This window comes from Podarcis raffonei, chromosome 6 (assembly GCF_027172205.1).
Source record: "Podarcis raffonei isolate rPodRaf1 chromosome 6, rPodRaf1.pri, whole genome shotgun sequence".
Taxonomy (NCBI): domain Eukaryota; kingdom Metazoa; phylum Chordata; class Lepidosauria; order Squamata; family Lacertidae; genus Podarcis; species Podarcis raffonei.
In genome coordinates, this window is record NC_070607.1 from 19,765,372 (window position 1) to 19,785,548 (window position 20,177).

Below are 20,177 nucleotides of genomic sequence, written 5' to 3' on the forward strand. Positions count from 1 at the left end.
CCGCCCTGTTCTGTATTTTGCCGCAACAAAGCTGGCAACCCTAGATTTACTAACAGGAAACCAAGCCATTAATGTCATTGGCCCAGTCTTGTGAAATACTCTGCCAGTAGAAATTCAACAGAAACCATCTTTTTTTGACTTTTAAACTCCTTCTGAAAGTTTAATCAATGATACATCCTTCCATGTCTGCTTTTAACTTTTTATGGTTTTTATTGTACAGTTTTATGCTTTTATTGCTGCAGACTGCTTTGAAATATATATATTTATGACACAGCATTATGCAAATATTTTAATAAATTAATAAATCAGTAATAGGTTGCCAGGTTAATAGCAGTGAATACTGGCAACGAAGACCTAAGCAGGTATTACTTCCACGTCAGGGATTCTAAATCATAAATAGTGACCAAATTTAGACAAAATTCTGTTGGTGGATCTGCTCAGTAAAACGTTCACAAACAGGGCTGAGGAGAAACTTTCTTCATCTTAGTCAGGTTTTCTTTCTTTTTTTAAGCCATTCCAACTGTGAGTGAGCCATTATTTTCCCAGGATAATTGTATTTAACCAAGTAATAAAGGGCTTAAGCGATTGAAGAAGAAAAAAATACTTTACACTTTTAACTGGTGACTATTCGGCAAACAAACTGGGGTTAGTCCCCTGTCTAATGAATAGGTACAATAAAATGTTTGTGTCAGGCAGAAAATCGCCATGGGCTAGCCCCCGCCCCCCCCCTTCATATTGCTTTGGGATGTAGAGTAATAAATGGATTCGCAAGCCTAGGTTAAGGGGGTGAGTGTTTGCTAGTTCTACCTTCCAAAGGTATTTACAGAAGCCCAAAAGCCCATGGTTGTTGTTCACTCTGTAAAGAAATGATGACATCAAGAGGCCAGGTCACAAACATGAGTTTATAGGTATTACACTTTACATTGGGATGGAAGGAGGGAGGGGGGGTTATCCATTCAGCATGATCTTCTGACCCCCCACAAGTTTACAGCCTTCCTCTCTCTGCTTCATAGCGCCTCTCCGGCCCAGAGTTAATCATTTCTGCGCTTGTTATCTGCCAAGAGTTCTTATCTCCTTTTTGCTGTCACTTTATAACAGGGTCCTCTTATCAACCTGTTTAGAGTCACGTGACCAGGGCAAGCCTATCCCTGCTCCCGATTCCTCTGATTAGGGACCATCATGAAACGGGATGGCTGGTTTACAGAGGGTCACTAATGCTGGAAAAAGTACAGAGTCCATTGAAAAGCAGGCCTGTTACTTTCTGAATTATTGGATTTGTGTGTGTGCGTGCGCAAGTGTGTGTGTGTGTGTTGTTGATGGACTGTTCCCTGACTTTCACTGAAGGTTACTGTAGCCAGTATCCCAAGGCCAGGAAAGTTTACAAGCCTCACCTTTTGCCGTCCTCAATGCTGTATACCTGAAAGCCAAGGGCACTATATATTTGCACCTAATTATGTCTTCTAGTTCGGATACTACCGGCAACGCACAGGAACCTATAAAACATGGACTTCTTCCAGGTGGTAAGTAAAACCTTTTTGACTGTTTTGATAAGCCAGTCCAACAGAACTAAATCTCAGCCTTATCAGCCATCTCAGACTAAAACGTCATTATTATGGGATCACTTCCCACTTGTCTAATTTATGCTTCAAAAGAATATGTCTCCCAAAGAATATGATATGCTGTACATTTAAAAGTGCGAGTGTTGATGTGTGAATAAGTATGTTTTTTCTTCAGATGAAATATTTTTAATAAGAGCACACTGCCCCAGTAAAGCACTTTGTACTTCAAAGTCACATTTATTTCAGTGTGAAACACATGCTTAAATCTCTTTCATTTAAGTAAACTGGACTTTAAAGTGAATTGCAGCTAGATTATGCCTGCCAAGTGGGAGGACAGAAAATGATACATTACGCTGGACCATACTTTATTTGTTTATAAAGTTGCTAAGATGGCATTAGTGGTGTAGGAATAAATTTGAATTCAGGTTGACCTTTCTGAAATGGCAGTTGGCAAAATCCGGGAGATTTCTAAATTGGTGTAATCTGACTTGTTAAAGAATGATCATTGTCAAACACACATTCATAGGGACATTAATCTTTAAAAAGTTAGGGTTACATGACAGTCAGTGAGAAAGTATTTTAGAGTGCTGTTTTGTAATAGCGAGTATAAGATTTTTTTTTTTTTAGGCCTCTCCTGCTTTTTTTATGTTGTTTTGCCTTATTTCATGGAAAAAACATTTAGCAATTTCTGGTCCTTGTTTAACACTCCAGCATCCATTGGTTAACAAACTGAAAAGTCTGGGTACTTTCAGTCAGTTTTTAAGGTTTGACATTTTTTTACATATCCATAGATAACCCTTTTCATTTGCACTGATATTGACTGTTTGGATTATATATAATTTCTCTTGCAATACTTTTGAACCTGTGGTAAAATTTCTGCTGCGTTAAAGCCAACAGCTAAACTTCTGAGCATTTTATATCGTATCAGCTTTGTATATAAAATTTTGGATGAAAAGTAGAGTTGCCATATGTCCTCTTTTTTCAGGACAAGTCCTCTTTTTCATGGGTAGAGTCATAGCAATCCATGGTTAAAACTAGAAGTCGGCAAATGTGTCTTCTTTTTTGCTCTTCAAAATATGGCAACCCTTTTCTGAAAAAGGTGGGCGATAACTGGAATGTGACCAGCGAATTGGTTTTACGATGTTTGTTTTATACATTTATTTTAACAGATTAAGGTTGCAATCCTAAACACACATTTATTAGGCAGTGATCCCCAGTGGGAGTTAATTCCAAGTAAACACACCTAGGCACATGGTTATATTCTATCAAATTGCAAGCAAATTCATGCTTTGCAATACCATCTTGTTAACCTTATGTTTACCTGGGAGTAAGCTTTACTGAACACAGTGGGATTTACTTCTGAGTAAGCATGCATAGGATCTCTGTTTCTAATGTTGTGTTTCTCACACAATAAAAATTGAAGTGATGTATGTGTATGATTGTTTAATATAACATATACACATCCCACCTATTCAGAAATGCAGCGTTTTCATTTTTAGGCAGCTGTGAAAAATACCAATTCTTAAAATCAAAAGCAAATGTCCAGAATATACCTTAAATTGGGGGGTTCACAGAAGGGGGGGTAATACTCTATTGTCTCCCCCTGTATGGCTTGATCCACCATGTTTAAAATTATACTCCCAACTCTTAACTGGTTTTGTTATAACTTCCAAGCTTTCTGCGGTAAAAAATGTATCCTTTTGCTTGGAGTTCTCTGGTCAATCTGTATGGAAATGACAGATCTGCAATTATCAATCCTTCCTAAGATTCCATCTGTATGAGTTTTACATAAAAGGGATTCTTTTCCCCACTGCTAAGATTTTATTGCCGAATGGCATGTATGTTGGAGGGAAGCTGATAAGCCTATAATAAGTCCTGCTCTTTAATACATGTGCAGCCTGATCATCTGTGTGTATATTCAAAAGTAAACCCCATTGAGTTCCAGAGAACTTGTGAGTAAAAAAAATGTAGAGGATTATGCTACATAGAGTTTTGTATGCACACAAGTGCGTAAACACATAAAAATACAAACCACATAACAAATACAAATAGAGTATTGCTCTATGCACTGTGGTGGTATTTATAAGCACAAATGTGAGTAGTGGAGTGGACATTATGTGAACACTTCCTCAAGCTCTTCACAAATCCCTGTTGGCACTTTCCATGGCAGTTATAAAGTAAAGGTAAAGGGAGCCCTGACCATTAGGTCCAGTCGTGACCGACTCTGGGGTTGCGGCGCTCATCTCGCTTTATTGGCCAAGGGAGCTGGCGTACAACTTCCGGGTCATGTGGCCAGCATGACTAAGCCGCTTCTGGCGAACCAGAGCAGCGCACCGAAACGCCGTTTACCTTCCCGCCAGAGCGGTACCTATTTATCTACTTGCACTTTGACGTGCTTTCAAACTGCTAGGTGGGCAGGAGCAGGGAAAGAGCAACGGCAGCTCACCCCATCGCGGGGATTCGAACCGCCGACCTTCTGATCGGCAAGTCCTAGGCTCTGTGGTTTAACCCACAACACCACCCATGTCCCTATGGCAGTTGTAAGCAGTGCTTTTTTTCTTTTTAAAAAAATATTTAGGGGTACTCACATTTTCCTACTCATATTGAAATACTGCCCCTCAATGAGGCCAAACTTAGATTCACAAAATGTTTAGGCGTATGTGTACCCCTGGGTCCGCCCAGAAAAAAGCACTGGTTGTAAGTCTTCTCTCTCTACCTCTCCAACTCGCAGTGGTTTGCCAGTTTGTCTCTTGGCCAATTTCTGAGTACTCGCAATGATGTTCAAAGCCGTAAGTGACAGGCCCTAAATAGCTGAATGACTGTCTCCTTCTGTAGACTCCCTTTGGTGTTAAGATCGGCAGAGGCCCTCTGATAGCTCCTTCACCCTTGGAGAAGTTGACAGGGTGCGGAGGAGAATCTTCTCTGCGGCAGCTCCTAGGTTGTGGAATTCCCTCCCCTCATTTCATTTTACAGTTTCTATTGCATGCTGGAGACACTCCTCTTTTTTTACCCTGCCCTTTCTCACACTTGAGATGTGTTAGAGCACACTGTACTCTTGTGTCTGTAATTTCTTTTAAATTGTTTTTAATATTACATTTTTTAATTGCTGTAACCCACCCAGGACCTTATAGTGAAGGGCAGACAAGCTATCAAATAAATAACAATAAAGTAGTAGTAGTAGTAGTAGTAATTACTACTACTGCTGAGTATACTTGGCTAGCAAAGAGTCTTTATGTAGTTTGATATTTGGAATACAGATTGTTTTTAATGGCTTGGGTTACATCTAGGTATACTAGGTATTAAGTATAACGGGTGATCCTCAAAGCTACTCTTGTGAATGTGCTATTGGGGGGATACATTTAAAAAAATTATTTTAAGGGCATTCTAAATTCAGGGGCTGGGTGACTGTCATCATGGAAACTCAGCGGAAATAACTGATACAGTGGTACCTTGGTTCTCAAACTTAATCCGTTCCGGAAGTCTGTTCCAAAACCAAAGCGTTCCAAAACCAAGGTGCACTTTCCCATAGAAAGTAATGCAAAATGGATTAATCCGTTCCAGACTTTTAAGAATAACCCCTAAAACAGCAATTTAACATGAATTTTACTACCTAACGAGACCACTGATCCATAAAATGAAAGCAATAATCCATGTACTGTACTATAAAATAAGACAGTATTAAAGATGATAAAAATTAAAATTATATTTGTTTCTTACCTGCATTGATGATAGTCATTGTTTGGATCAGGGGCTTTTATCCATTTCTGCAGTCACACAATCAATCAATCAGTAGCTGAACTGGGTTCCACACAGTCACAAAAACAAATTAACCGAAAAAGCCTCAAAAACAAAAACGCAAAATAAATAGCAAAACAAAAGCGCTGAACTTAATCCATTCTGGAAGTCTGTTTGACTTCTGAAATGTTCAAAAACCAAGGCACAACTTCTGATTGGTGCAAGCGCCCCGGAAACAATAGCCAATAACTGCATCAGATGTTTTTCTTCAGAAAAAGGTTCGAAAATTGGAACACTTACTTATGAGTTTTCAGCATTTGGGAACCAAGGCGTTTGAGAACCAAGGTACCACTGTAGTCTGGCGACAATTTTATAAAAGATGGAAATGATAGAAATTTAGAGCAGACTCCCCCCCCCCCGGTGTTAAATTCTGAAGTAAGATTTCCCTTTTCATGTGAAGTTGTTGATTGTTGTTGACCACCATAACAGAAATAAAAGAATGTGTATTAAAAGCAAATGGGGTGATTTAGGGTATTGGAATAATAATAATAATAATAATAATAATAATAATAATAATACAGTGGTACCTTGGGTTAAGAACTTAATTCATTCTGGAGGTCCGTTCCTAACCTGAAACTATTCTTAACCTGAAGCACCACTTTAGCTAATGGGGCCTTCTGCTGCTGCCACGCCACCAGAGCATGATTTCTGTTCTCATCCTGAAGCAAAGTTCTTAACCTGAGGTACTATTTCTGGGTTAGCGGAGTCTGTAACCTGAAGCGTCTGTAACCCGAAGCATCTGTAACCCAAGGTACCACTGTATGTATGTATGTATGTATGTATGAATGAATGAATAAATAAATAAATAAAGCAAGCTCCTATCATCAGCAGTCCACATAAAATGCACCAAGCACTCCAAAGCAAAAGTCAGAGGGAGTCAGTTTTTGTATCAGATTGATGTGGGCAAATTGGACACAAAATGTCACCTAATTGCTAGGCTGCTGTTTTTACTACTTCCCACTATGCCTTAACATTTATTTATTTATTTATTTATTATTTATTTATTTATTTATTTATTTATTTATTTATTTTATTTCTAACAAGGTGCTAGGTGCTATGCAATCATCATCACCAATGTCGAGTATTAATTTATTATTTAAATGCACATACATATATGAGATTATAATTATATTCATGCATGCGTGTATATATATGTGTGTGTATAACATACAATGAGTCATAATTATTAAAAGAATATAAAATAATTAATAAGAATATCATTATTTAGTCCATTTCTGTCATACCCTTCCTCCCAGAGAAAAACACCAGAAACAATTCAAAATCAAATATTTTCACAGCAGAATAATTGCTGTGATAATCCCTATAAATTATTTTATGTGTGAGTTCAGCAATTTTTTACAAAACTAAAGGCTTGACTCCTGGAAGAACCATGATAACATACAAAAAGAGCCCTCTTGGATCATGATGAGTTCCCATCTAATTCAGCCTTATATTTCCAATGCAAGCCTTCAGATGGCTCTGGGAACCATACCGTGCACAGCTAAAATTGAAATTAGTTCCTTCATCCACTTTTGCTTCTGGCCCCGCCCACCACAGGCAAATGGCCCCGGGGATCATAGAATCAGGAAGGTTGCCTAGAAGGGAATGCAGCCCTCCAGCTGAAGAAGGTTTCCCTCACCCCTGGTGTAGATAATATTGAACCTAGGTATGCCATTGTCTGGCTCAGTACAAGGCCAGTTCTTAACGTCTCTGTCACAGGGAGGCCTGGGAACTGGAACTGGAGCTAAGTTGGAGGTTAATGTACGGTGCTGACTTCAAGTTTGGCAGGCACTTTGGTAAGGTATTCTACTAGAATCATAGAATTTTCGAGTTGAAAGGGACCAAAATGATGATCTTGCCTAACCTCTGCAAAGCTACACTTGGCTGTTGTTTCTTGCCATTATAATGGACCAGTTTCCAGGCTACCTAGTGAGCTTCATAGCTTAGCTGGGATACGCATCTTGGTTTTCCAAAGTCACATTTCACACACCAGTAACCTTTGCACACCAGTTCTCTTTGGGCTATAGGTGAGCTCTCTAGTTCTTGCTATTGCCCATTCATTTCAATCAATCAGTCGTTTTATTTGTATGCCACCTTTCCACAGTTGAAAGCTCAAGCCAACTTACAACACATTAAAAAACTACATGTTGTTGTTTAGTCATTTAGTCATGTCCGACTCTTCGTGACCCCATGGACCAGAGCACGCCAGGCACTCCTGTCTTCCACTGCCTCCCGCAGTTTGGTCAAACTCATGCTGGTAGCTTTGAGAACACTGTCCAACTATCTCCTCCTCTGTCGTCCCCTTCTCCTTGTGCCCTCAATCTTTCCGAACATCAGGGTCTTTTCCAGGGTGTCTTCTCTTCTCATGAGGTGGCCAAAGTACTGGAGCCTCAGCTTCAGGATCTGTCCTTCCAGTGAGCACTCATCGCTGATTTCCTTAAGAATGGATAGGTTTGATCTTCTTGCAGTCCATGGGACTCTCAAGAGTCTCCTCCAGCACCATAATTCAAAAGCATCAATTCTTCGGCGATCAGCCTTCTTTATAGTCCCGCTCTCACTTCCATACATCACTACTGGGAAAACCATGGCTTTAACTATACGGACCTTTGTTGGCAAGGTGATGTCTCTGCTTTTTAAGATGCTGTCTCCCTACAAACTTAACAGTAGTAGTCATAAGCAACAAACAGAACAACAAAAAGCACACGACCAAACTGAACAATTTCCACCCGAATCATTAGATACAAAATAAAAATACAAAAAAAAAATAACAGCAACAACTCCACCATAACAACAACAAAAAACCTTTAAACAATAACCCAGCACATTTGCATTTTTGTCTGGACCCAGTTGTCACCACGTCCCAGATGCAGAGGACAAGACAAATGGAGATTACTTCTTCTTCCTCCTCTCAATGCTTGCTTGCTTGCTTAGACAGGGCAGGTAAAGAGAAACCAACAGCAGAAAGGATAATAAACAAGGCCAGGAGTCTCTAGGGATTGGCACTGGGCCTCTTACTGGGTTGTGGACTCCAGCAAGTGCCTGATGATGCCAAACCTTGATGCCGGCCCTGCAAACATACCCAAAAACCGTGGGAAATTTAAATCTTGGTTAATTTCTAGCCTTATCCTTTTATTCCTCTCTTAGTTTCACATAAAACTCATAAAGCAGTGAGAGAAAGTAAGTCAAACCCCCAGTTATCAACTGGAGTTCTGGAACTATTTTTAAAGTACCCAATATAAAATCACTTACCAGACTTTATTTTTTTTCTCCCACCCATTGTAAAACTACAAACTTCCTGATAATAATGTTTAGGAGTTTGGTGTGTTTGACTAAGGGAGGTCACTAACTTGAAAAACTGGCCTGGGTTGGAAGAGAAAACGAGCCACTCCGTCACTTCTACCTGTGAAATTTTGCAGCTCGTGTAACATTTATTGTTATCCATCTAATACTAATGGCAGCCTGAAGCATCAGCCTATTGCAGGGAGTGCCTTATTGACCTTATCAAAGAGCAGTTGATATCCCTAGTGCAGTCTCTAGCAAATATGAGCTTGAGCAGGGAATTGACTCCTTGGGGCAGAGACCTGCCTAAATTTGTTTGTTTCTGAGTTCATAGCCTTCCTTTCTTCAGAAAAGATTCTAGATGGTTCTTTGGCTTATCTTACTCTGCAACGCACTGAATAATTCAGCCTTCCCCAACTTGGTGCCCTCCCAATGTTTTGGTACCCAGCTCCCATTATCCCTCAGCTTCAACCACGCTGGCTGCAACTGATGCAATTTGGAGTGCAAAACATCTGAAGAGCCCCAGGTTGAGGGGAGGAGGTGTAGACCAAAGTTGCTCTAAAAAACTATAGTTCTAACAATAAAGTCCCTGGTTCAAATTGTGCCTAAACCATGAACTGGCTCTGAGCTGTCAGCCACTTTTTCTATGCCTCATTTCTTCCATCTGCAATACAGAGATAATACTACACTTCCTTAAATATAGAAAAATAAGATATGAGAAATTATTTGAATATTCTGAAGTATTATTCAGATATGAATATGGGAGAGTGAATCCTATATCAAGATCAGTAGGAAAGCATACCCTTTCTATGAAACTCCTCAAATCAGACTGATTGTGAAAGAAATGCAAATAACAGATCAATATATTGACTCTGATCCAACCAAACCTAACCATGATTAAGGTTCCAATAAGTCTAAATAAGATCTGTTCAACATACTTCCACGTTATGTTTAGAATCTCAGTGAACATTCCGATGAAATCAATGAAACAATTTAGTCACAGCAACGAGATGTGCTGAATGTTCTCATGCAAATGTTTATGATGCAAAAGGGAATCTTCAGAGCGGGTGAAATGTTTCCTGAAACTTCCCCAATCAGCTGCTTCAATGCAAATTAGACCAGAGGTGGAAAGTCTGTAGTTTTCCAAATGTGGTTGGACACCACTTATCATCATCCCCAGCCAGCATGACTATTGGCCAGAGATAGTGGAAGTTTTAATCCTGAAACATCTGGAGGGTCACAGGTTCTCTACCGCAGGGTTAGTCCGCCTTCCTAGTGGTAAGATCCCTGTCAATTTCGGAGCATAATGACATTTCAACCAAATGGTCAGATATGGCTCTATTCAGTGCAAAGCTAGCTCAGAAGGAGAATGCTCCCTGTCCACACTCTGAATAGGTAAACACAGCCTTCAAAATGGGTGCACTTACATGGGTTTCAAGGGTGTTTTAAATGCCTCCCCAACTCAACGGCTAATGTTATCTGGCAATAATATGGCACTTGCCTAAGACTGAATAGAGCAAGGCTTACTTCTAAGCAAAGATTGGAGGATTGCACTGTAAATCCCATTGATCTCAATGGATTCCAGCCGCAATCCTATGCACACTTAGTTGGGGGTTAAGCAACTAAGTGGAATTTGCTTCTGCACAAGCTTATTTAGGATTTTGCTGTTAGTCACAATTAACTTATGCTGCCTTGGTTTCATCACCTGGTGATAAATTCCACTGAAATCAAAGGGGCATGTAGCCCAGTCCCAGGCAAGCAAGTGTGCAACTTTAATTCCAGTTTAGTAATGGATAGGAGGTGGGGAGTGGACTGTTGAAAATTGCCAGGAAAGGCATATTACTTAATACTATTCGAGAGCATTTGGACCAAAGTCCTTCTGTGTTCAATAGAGTTTGCTCCCAGGTATGTGAGCAGAGGAATGCAGCTGTCAACAATGAAATGTCCTCATGCCTTGACGTGGGAAGGAATAATATAACTTTCTCTGTTGATACACGGGGAAGTTTCACGGGACCTATTTTTCTTTTTTATTATTAATAATTTAAAAATGCTCTGGTTGCGTTTACACTGAAATAAGGGTTAAGAAAGACTGGGCGGCTGGGAGGAGGGAAGTTACACAGCGGGCAGCCAGGAGTAGGATTGCAACATCCATCTGCTCGGTTATTCATTTTCGCAATCCAAAGCGAAAGAAAGAAAAAGAAAGAAAGAAAGAAAAAGAAAGAAAGAAAGAAAGAAAATGTCAGACCCTAACATTGCGTCTTTTTAGTTTCACTTTGCGCCCGTGTTGTTGACAAGACTTAAATACAGTATGGGCGGTTCAATTCGAATTTGGTTTTCCTTTTGGAAAGATCTAAGGTGGGGTTTTACAGCAACCAGAGACGAAAACGTTCCTGATCCAGAAATTCGGGTTGCAGTTGCTTTGGGATAGGAAGGAAGGAAGGAAAAGTTTGGAATGCTGTGCGCTGCGAATGCGGGATGGAAACGCACCAGCGTTTGGCCGAGTTGACACCAGCCTTTTCCCAGCCAGCTCCGCCGCGCGCGGTTTATAAAAAAAAGCCCTCTGTGGACTCTGGACCAGGCAGTTAAGATCGGCTCTTTCCCCCGCGGCCCCGCCCCCCGCGCCTGACGAAAGGCACATTTTTCCATTGTGTGCCAAAGTGATCTTTGCATCTTTGTGGAGGTTCAGCAGAGACAAACATTGCCTGCGAGTGGATCTCGACGCTACAGTCTTCCTCTTCGGTTTCGTGAAAGTCGCCTTGACTTAATAAAAAGATCGTCGCTTAGTATAAAAAAAGATTTTAAATACAGAACCCAAAAGCACGCTGCTTTGGAAATAAATCCCAGCTGCTTCCAAACTTGGTTTCCAAGTACAGTAAGCAGACAGGAAGAGTCAGGGTGTAATATGCCCCCCTCCCCCCTTTTCGGGGGATGAGTTTTTTTGTTAAAACTACAGTCTTCCACTTACCTGAATGGGACTCTCATTGAGAATTCACGAGAGAGTAATTTCAGAGTAAGCATAAGTGGTTGGTTAAGATCGCACCTCTGTGTTGTGTGTGAGAGAGGGGGGGGGAGGGAGGGAGAGGGAGAGAGGGAGGGATTTCTAATCCGCACAGTGGTTTTGGGTGCTTTTAATACCGACGCTGGCAATTGAGGCTAAACCATAGGTGACATGCCCAAGGCCAGCTATTGAGTCTGTGGCAGAGGAAGGACTTTAAAAACCGCAACTGGGCTAAGTCACTCGCTGCTCCCTGGAATGCATAGGCGCGCTACCATTCTAAGCAATATTATTTGGAGAAAGGAGATCAATGTGACACATCATCCCAAGAAAACATATTTAAGATACCTATTCCTCCTCCCATGTGTACATTATTTGAGGATGTACTCTGCTACTACTAAGAAAGAGTGCCACCAAGTCGTTTATGGGTGAAGCGCGCGAATACACGCAGCGTTTTGCGGGATGAAAAAATGAAGAGGAAGCCTGTCTGATCTGATCACCTGAAATCCGAAGCAAGTTCTTTATGAGACGAACGTAAGCAAAGACGAGCTTATGATAGGGCAGCACTATCCTGCACCCCTCTGCTTGTTTACTCAGAAGTAGCTCCTATTATGTGTCTTACTCCCTGGTAAGTGTGCACAGGTCTAGCGCCTTAGTTGGGCGCTATCCGGCCGAAGTGGAACACCAGAGTCAGAAAGATGGAAGCAGCGCGTGCTTAAAATCAGGATCCTGGGGCGTTTAGGTTTAGGTAGGACGACGTTGCGATCACTTTCTTCCCCTTGGCAGGATTGTGCCCTGTATTTCGAAAGGAAGCGGGAGGGCCAAAGAGGCGCAACGAAACGTCCTAGCGGGGTGAGAAATGGCAAGAGGCCCGGAAAAGGTTTGCTCTGGGTGAATTCCCGCTGATAGAGAATGAGTTACTGTCCCGCTTCACTTCCAAGAAGCTCATGGCAACGTACAGAGAAGATAAGAGCTCTCTACCGGATCACACCAAGGCCCTTTCTCTTCCAGCATCACATCCTCCGGTAACCGACCAGGTGCAGGACCCGAACTCCACAGTGCTCTCCCTGCTTGGGCGCAGAGGTACCCTGCCTCCAACCATGGCTAGTAGCCTTGATTGCCTTATTGTGCAATTGCCCAGGCCCCCTTTCAAAGCCATGCAGTTTTGTGGCCGTCGCTGCCTCTTGTGAAAGCGAATCATATGGTTTTAAGTGAGCGATGGGTAAAAACAGAACCTCCTTTTGCCCGCCCTGGCTCTGAATGGTTGCGTCTCTTTCCCCCCTTCTCTCGACACACCACTCATGATCTTGTATTTCTCTTCCATGTCCCCCCCTCATCATTTCCACCCCCTCCCTAAACTAAAAAGCCACAGATGTTGTCACCTTTCCTCCTAGGGGCGTTATTCAGGCCCCTGGACCATTTGGGTTGCCCTTTTTGCCAACTCTGCGGCACCATTTTTGGACAGCCATCAACCTGAAGTCAACGCAGCGTTCCAGCGCCATATAGATTTGTCCAAGGACACCGTGGCACCGGCAGTTTTACCCTGAAGCCCTCTCCAAATGATCCGGAGCACGGACTCCGCCTTAGTCACAGCTGCCACACACGTGGACCGCCGTTTTCATGGACACCAATACAGTGGTACCTCGGGTTAAGTACTTAATTCGTTCCAGAGGATACAGTGGTACCTCGGGTTAAGTACTTAATTCGTTCCAGAGGATACAGTGGTACCTCGGGTTAAGTACTTAATTCGTTCCAGAGGTCCGTTCTTAACCTGAAACTGTTCTTAACCTGAAGCACCACTTTAGCTAATGGAGCCTCCCGCTGCTGCTGCGCCACCGGAGCACAATTTCTGTTCTCATCCTGAAGCAAAGTTCTTAACCTGAAGCACTATTTCTGGGTTAGCGGAGTCTGTAACCTGAAGCGTATGTAACCTGAAGTGTCTGTAACCCGAGTTTAGAGCTCCTGAAGTTAGGCAGAGAGGGGGATTCCACTAGCGCACCTCGCTTCCCACTTTCTTCCATCGACTCGCATTTGCCATCTTCAGGCCCATTCATTCACCCAGTTTGAAGAGATCCCTTGGGAGTTCTCCACAATCCCTTCTTGTGCTTACGAGCCTGAGCAATTTGGAACCATCCGCGCATTTCCTCTCCTCTGTTTCTTCACAACAACCCTACGATTGACCCAAGCTCAGCCGAAGAACTTCGTGTGCCGGAGGTAGGATTCGAACCTGGCTCTCTCCCCAATCCCAGCCGGACATCTTAGCGCTCTAACACACTGGCCAACTCAAGTTTCCAGGCTCGGGATTGCAAGACTTTGAAATGCTACAGACTGTATTTGTTATTTTACTCGCTCCGCGGTTTCTTTCTTTTTCTTTCCCCCTAAAGTGGGCTTCTATCTTGAGTGGAAGGAGGGCGGGTTTATGCTTTCCCCTCCTAACCGAGGCTTCTGAAGCCTCCCTGAGCCATCATCTTGGATAATTGTAAGCGTCAGTCAAAAGCTTCGCCAAAAGTCCGGGCGAGCTCCGCAAACTCGGGAGAGGCGCGTAGCGCCGAGAGAAGTTAGGAGAAGTTGGTGGTGAAAGGGATGGGAAACTGGGCTTGAAGGAAAGGGCGCAAAGGGCCCTCGCTCAAGGCGAAGGGAAATACTAAAGCTCTTGGTTAAATTAAAGGCAGACCCAGGAGAGAAGGATGACTATGCCTTGAAATTGTTGCTTTGGAGACACGGACTTGGGCAAACCGGCGCAGCCCTCTGGTAGGTTTACCCGGGACAGTCGGGTGTCCCTCTAGTCGTGTAGTTCTGACTCGGACCAGCGTGGACTCCAGAGGTAAGGGATGGAGGTCCCTATCTCCCCCGCCTCCCTTCTTTCTAGAGGATTTTCGAATTGGTGATAAGGGGCCCCTTCTCCTGTGTTTGCCCCCTGGGCAATCTCAGATATAACACCACAGAGATATTTTTCCTAACACTTTCCCACGGACAGCGAGTGGTGCCTTGCACGTGTGAACACGGCCCCTGAGCCATTTTATTCCGCGGGCCCTCTAGTTTTTGGGTCTTAATGCAACAGTATCTATACCAAATAAGGCCAAGGCATTTCAGCCCCGCTCCCAACCCCCTATACTCGGAAATGCCCCCCATTCGCTGCCTTCCAAGGAAGTAGGGTGAGGGTCTCAGTCCTGCAATCCGTTCTTGTTATGCAGGTTATGCATTATGTGTGATGTGGCTTATTCCCAAGTTATGGACGGGTCAAGCCCTGGACCGCTGACCTCTGTTGGAACCTTGGCATGCCTTTAGTAGAAAATTGTTCCTCCTCCTCCTGGGAGGAAGGTTTGAAACTATCTAAAAACAAGCGCAAAGAGTCTGGACATTTGGACAAATAAACTCTCCTTCGCCCTCTCAGTCCTTAGCGGTTCGGGTGGGTTATAGGTGCAAAATAGCTCAGGTATCATGGACTTGACCTTACTACTTTCTTTCACTATTTTCCATCGTTTAACATCTCTGTAGTTTGCAGAGAGATATCTGCAGAAATATGCCACGCCCAGAAGGATGAGGATAAAGATGCTGAGAAGTGTTCTGATTGGTCAAGCATGGCTTCTCCAAGTCTGGCTGGTGATGCTCTAAACTTCTCCCCGACTTCAGCTGAGGGTCCTTAGGACCAAAACAATGCCTCCAGTCGCTTGGGCTACCTCCTGGAAATCTGATGTCGCGCTCTTTTACTCTTGTTGTGCAATTGACTAGCCAACAGACTTAACATCAAGGCACTTTCACGGAGCGAACTAGAGGCCCCATACATTCTCCACCCTCAAGCAGATTTAGAGCTGACTTCCTGGTGAAGCTCCACAATCAAATGAATCTAATGTCTAAAAGGGTCTTCTGGAGAGACCACCATCGTTCAGGCCTGCCCGCCTTTTTCTCTCCCCTTCTGTTTTGTTTTTTTCCTAGTGACCAATGGCATTGGAAGATGAACCGATCCTCAACACAAAGCGCACGGATTAAACAACAACACCGCTTTGAGTCCCAGGGAAATGCAAAATCAACAAACCATTGTCAGTCATTTTGGTGGGATCAACGAGAACAAGGCAAAACTCTTGGTTGGTTGGTGAATCGGCAGCCTCAGAACGAAGCAGCGAACAGTTTTTTTTTTTATTGCACCCAGATATTTAATGTTCGGGAAAAGCCCAAAGCAAAGCTAGGTCAAAGAAAGAAAGACCCAGTTAAAAAGTGGCCCAATGCTTATCCACGCTGAAGTGACCGAAGGACAAGAAAACCTTTTAAAGAAATAGCCAGATTTCCAAACCTGTGAACGGCATCGCTGCCTGTGTCACATATAGAGTATAAAGTTATTGATGTCGTAAGATATTTCCAAGCCTAAACAGTTAAGAGCGAGGAAGCCTAAGCAAGAGACCCTCTTGGGTCCTGGAGTCTAGGAAGATGATCCGCCGTTCCTTTGGGGGCATCTCTGTGCAGCTGAGAGGGGGCTTGCTGAAAGCAGAGATGGGGGTGGGGAGAGCAGAGGAAAATCTTTGCAGGAAACGCTGATCGGGGCTTTCACTAATTGGCTCTTTTAATTCGCTGCGTGGAGCCACAGGCAGGTCGGAGCGACTGGGTGATCTGGCCTAGCTTGCGGGCCGGCAGAGAGAGAAATTAAGTCCATGCCATTAAAAGCAAAAGGTCTTAATGCCGCTTAGATAAAACTGAGGATCGGGATTTCGAGGTTTTAATTTGGTGATGGTGTAAGAAAACTGGAGAACCAATAGCACCCAAATAAAGAGTGCGGTCCTGTTTCTTCAGGACGCTCCTTCACCATCACCTGATTGAGCGTTCCCCAAAATCAGCGGAATTTTTAATGCGTTTCCTAAAATCCGTAGAACTTTTAATTCAACCTAAACGCTAGAACCGATTACTTTTGTTGTGGTTGTGGTTGTTATTAAGAGAAGGACAGAAAACATTCATTTTTACAGCCCTGGAAATGGGTTTGCGTTTCTAACTGAGGTGCAACGAGGTCTTCCTGCCCGTTTCCCAGTATGTTAGTTCTGAGCTGTTGTTTCTCCGGCTTGGCACCGAGCAGGAAACAGCAGGTGAAATCTTGATTAATACAGTTGAAAAAACAATAGCCATTGCCAGTCCTAACAGATGCGGATCGGGGCGCAACATCCCCCCTAAACGGGCTGAGAGAGTGGAGGATTCTGTTCACCAAAATGAAAGCGCAGTTAACGCGCTCACGAACCCGGCTGGGAAACATGTCACTTAAAACAACAGGCGCATCGTGTTCGCTGGTGACTTGGAGGATTCGAAGAGATGCGCATATCAAGCCTCGGCGTGGCTCAGTTCCGAGTTCGCCTTGGGGGGGTGGTGGTTGTTTTATGAAGGCGTGAGGCGCGCGCCCGATCCACCTCAACTTCAGCCCGCTTAACTCCCGCGGATGGAAGCCTTAATAAGCACGTGCTTAAGATCTCTTTCGCGGGAAGTAAACGTGCTTCATTTTGGCCGGATCGTGCCCTATCCATTTATTGTTTTGTTCAACGTTCGTATTAATGTTTGTGACAGGGCGGCAGTAGTGGGAAGGGCAAGGACCCATCTCCCCGGTCTAATTCAGGGAAACGTAAGCAGTGGGGGAAGAATGTGGGGGGGGGGATCTATTTGCAAAACCTTTAAGATTACTTCGCAGCATCTCAGGGGACATAACGGTGACGGCGCCCTTTGGGATCTCGAGCTGCCACGCGCATAAAGAGTTGCAACTTATAAGCGCAAAGTCTTGGGGTTTCATACAGAACGAAGCAGGCAAGATCAAGATCAACTGCAAACACGCTGCCATAAGCGCCTGTATCTCGTGGCATTTACCCCGGGGTAAAAGCCTTTCAATCACGGCACAGTCCGTTTCTGTCCTAAGCGCCTCCTCTTGCTTCCCCTTTCCCACCCGGTCCCCTGGAGGTGGGTTACACAGCAAGGAGGATCGCATCCTGATCCCCCGCGCGCCCCAGCCGGGCCAAGATCTCCTCTGGCCCTGGCACCAGGGCATCGCCTTCCCCAGAAGTGCCTGGCGCACGGCCGCCTGTGCCTGTTTACTCGGAAGTCAGTCCCGCTGCGCTGGACGAAGTGAGCGCCACCATAGCTGCCTCTGGAGATCGCAAAGCCCGGAGCAAGACCATTAGCCAAACAGAGGAGTTATCTGCACCTCTGACAGCCCCGGGGAAGCACCAGGGAAGCGGAATTGCAGCCTCCGGGACATTTCTTTCTTTACAATGGAAAAGAGCAACTCGGAATCACTGTGATCAAATGTGTCAGGCCCTAATCCCTTCCCCCCACCGCAGGAAGGAGCATGAATGTCAACCTCACCGGGCTGGTGGTGGTGGAATAGGAGAAGGAGGATGCAAAAGAGGAGTGGGAGGGGGGGTCGGAAGAACTGTCTGGGCTTCTTCCTCATTGGCTGAACCGGCAGCGTCTGCCCCCGTTTCCTCCCCCCCCCCCGTTACACCCAAACGCTCACATTCACACGCCAGCTCTCCCCCCTCCTTCCCTTTCCTCCGCTGGGAAGAGCCTCTTTCCTCGGTACAAAGTGGAGTTGGGCGGCTCCTCGGAATCTAAGTGACTCCGGAGTAGGGAGACTTGGAAGTTGGCGACTCTCCCCCAGCGCGCGGAGAGGAGGTGTTCGGTTTTTGGGGGGGAGAGGTGGACCGTGCGAGCGTGTGGGGGGACGGGACTCCGCTGAGCAGGTTGACCTTCCCGCCCCCTCGCCTTCCCTCCCTCCCCCCGTCCCAAGCCCGACCCCGAGCGAGGCAGCGCGGGCGCCTCATTCCCGAGCGGGGGATCGGGGCGCTCGCAGTGCGCGCAGGCTCCAGCCCACCCGGCTCGGCGTCCGGCAGCGAGCAGGAGGAGAGGAGCGCAGCCGAGAGCAGCCGCCGCCGCCGCCTCCGCCTCTCCGCGCTCCGGTGCTGCCGCCGCGTCCCGGTGCCGCCGTGCCACGGACGCGCAGGCAGCGCCGCCCCGACCGGCCCGCGGCTGCCGCTTTGTCATGCTGCCCAAAGTGGAGACGGAAGCCCTGGGACTCGCCCGGGCGAATGGGGAGCGTGGGCAGATGCCGGAAAACATGCAAGGTAAGCGCCGGGCGCGCCGAGAGGCGGGCGAGCGGGTGGGTGCGCTGCCCGGGCAGGAAAGCGGGCGAGCAAAGAAGCCGGCGCTCGGAAACCAAACCGAGCGCCTCCTCTCCCCCTCCGCGCCGGGAGGGCTCCCTGCAGTCTCCTCCCCTCCGGTAACTTCAAGGCTTGGCGGGTTTTGGAGCGCGTTGGTTCCCAAGCGGGGTGGACTCCGAAGCCCACGCGCGGCCGAGTAGTGCTGCTCCCGCGCGCGCTTGGCCGGCGAGGGTGAGCGCTTTTTTTTTTCTCGGGTGGAAACCGTTCGGAGAGTCGGGTCGGACCTGGGAAGCTGGGCACTTACTCCCAAGTAAACGCTGCCCGGCACGCACACCCTCTTTGGATGGAGCAAGAGGGGCACCGGGAAGGCCCCAGTGAGAATTGGTAGGGCAGCTGGTGGCCAGCGGGTTGCCCGAGCGCACGCGCGTTTTACTCGGAAGCAAGTCTCGCTCCCTTGCAGGCCCCTGCTCCCCAGTCAGTGAGCACCGCACCGGTGGCCAGCGAGGGTCCCGCAGCGAATTTGAAAGTTGCAGAGTAAGAGGTGGGACATTGAAAGCGGAGGGCGTTTAAAGAGTTTCTGATGGAAAAGAACGGGATCAGCTTTTGTTGGGATGCTAGCTTTCAAGTAACACGGGAATCCTCGTCAGGCACAGTCCGCGCGGAAACTTTATTTCTTTCTCCGACTCCCCCCCCCCCAGCATAGTTTTGGGTCCAAAAGCTTGTTTTCGCCAAACGCAGAAGTTGACCCATTAAAAGGAACGGCCGGTTTTGGTATGGTTTACGGTGTTGCCCTGGGGCGGGGGGGGGGGGGGAGAGACTGGAAGGCAGACGGGAATTTGTAAACTTCTACCCGGAAATCCCGGGACGCTTGTGCCTTTCTTGGACACCTTAAACTTGGGAATAAGTCTTTTTGCTTTGCAAGTAAAAAAGTGAAACACGTGTGCGGTTGGTTCTTCAGCTTAGGGAGAGTATCTGGACAGGTTTTGGGGACGACGATGGGAAGTTTTTTTAAACACGAGTACACACATACACTTTTCCGTAGCAGAGGGTGAGCCGCGCTAATGGCAGAATCAGGAGGAGGCAGCGTCGTACATACAGCCTTTCAGTGAGGCAGCCAGTTAAGAGGGCTGGGAGACCTTTCAATGGGGAACCAAAGTGGTAGAGACCCCCCGCCCGCCCGCCCCTGCCCAGGATCAGAGGAGACGTGCACAGCTCTGGACAAGGGAACCTGCGGATTCTCCTTTTTGCTGCTTTAGTCTCTGGCTGAACTTGAAACTGACAAGGTCAGCCTGGTGGTCAGAAGGGAGCTCATTTATTCTAGCCTGCTCATCTCATTCCAGCTCCTATAGATCCCAGTGGGCTGCGATTCCCGGAGAGAGCGGGGCAGGATTGCAGCGGAGAGCTGTTTCCTATCTCCAGAGCCTT

The 20,177-nt window shown here is 45.8% G+C and overlaps 1 protein-coding gene across 3 annotated transcripts in view; it reads left to right on the forward strand.

Moving 5' to 3' along the window:
• The first annotated feature begins 1,205 nt into the window (after positions 1-1,205).
• Positions 1,206-20,177, forward strand: part of NR5A2 (nuclear receptor subfamily 5 group A member 2) — a 113,280-nt gene continuing 94,308 nt past the window's right edge. The window contains exon 1 of one of the 3 annotated variants that reach the window (XM_053391521.1): positions 1,206-1,520. In XM_053391521.1, the coding sequence (XP_053247496.1) occupies positions 1,454-1,520 (67 nt within the window). In that variant the 5' untranslated portion in view covers positions 1,206-1,453. Of the gene's footprint in view, positions 1,521-18,541; positions 18,717-18,874; positions 18,984-20,177 lie in introns of those variants that run through there. The other 2 variants (XM_053391525.1, XM_053391524.1) reach the window with 2 other exon arrangements.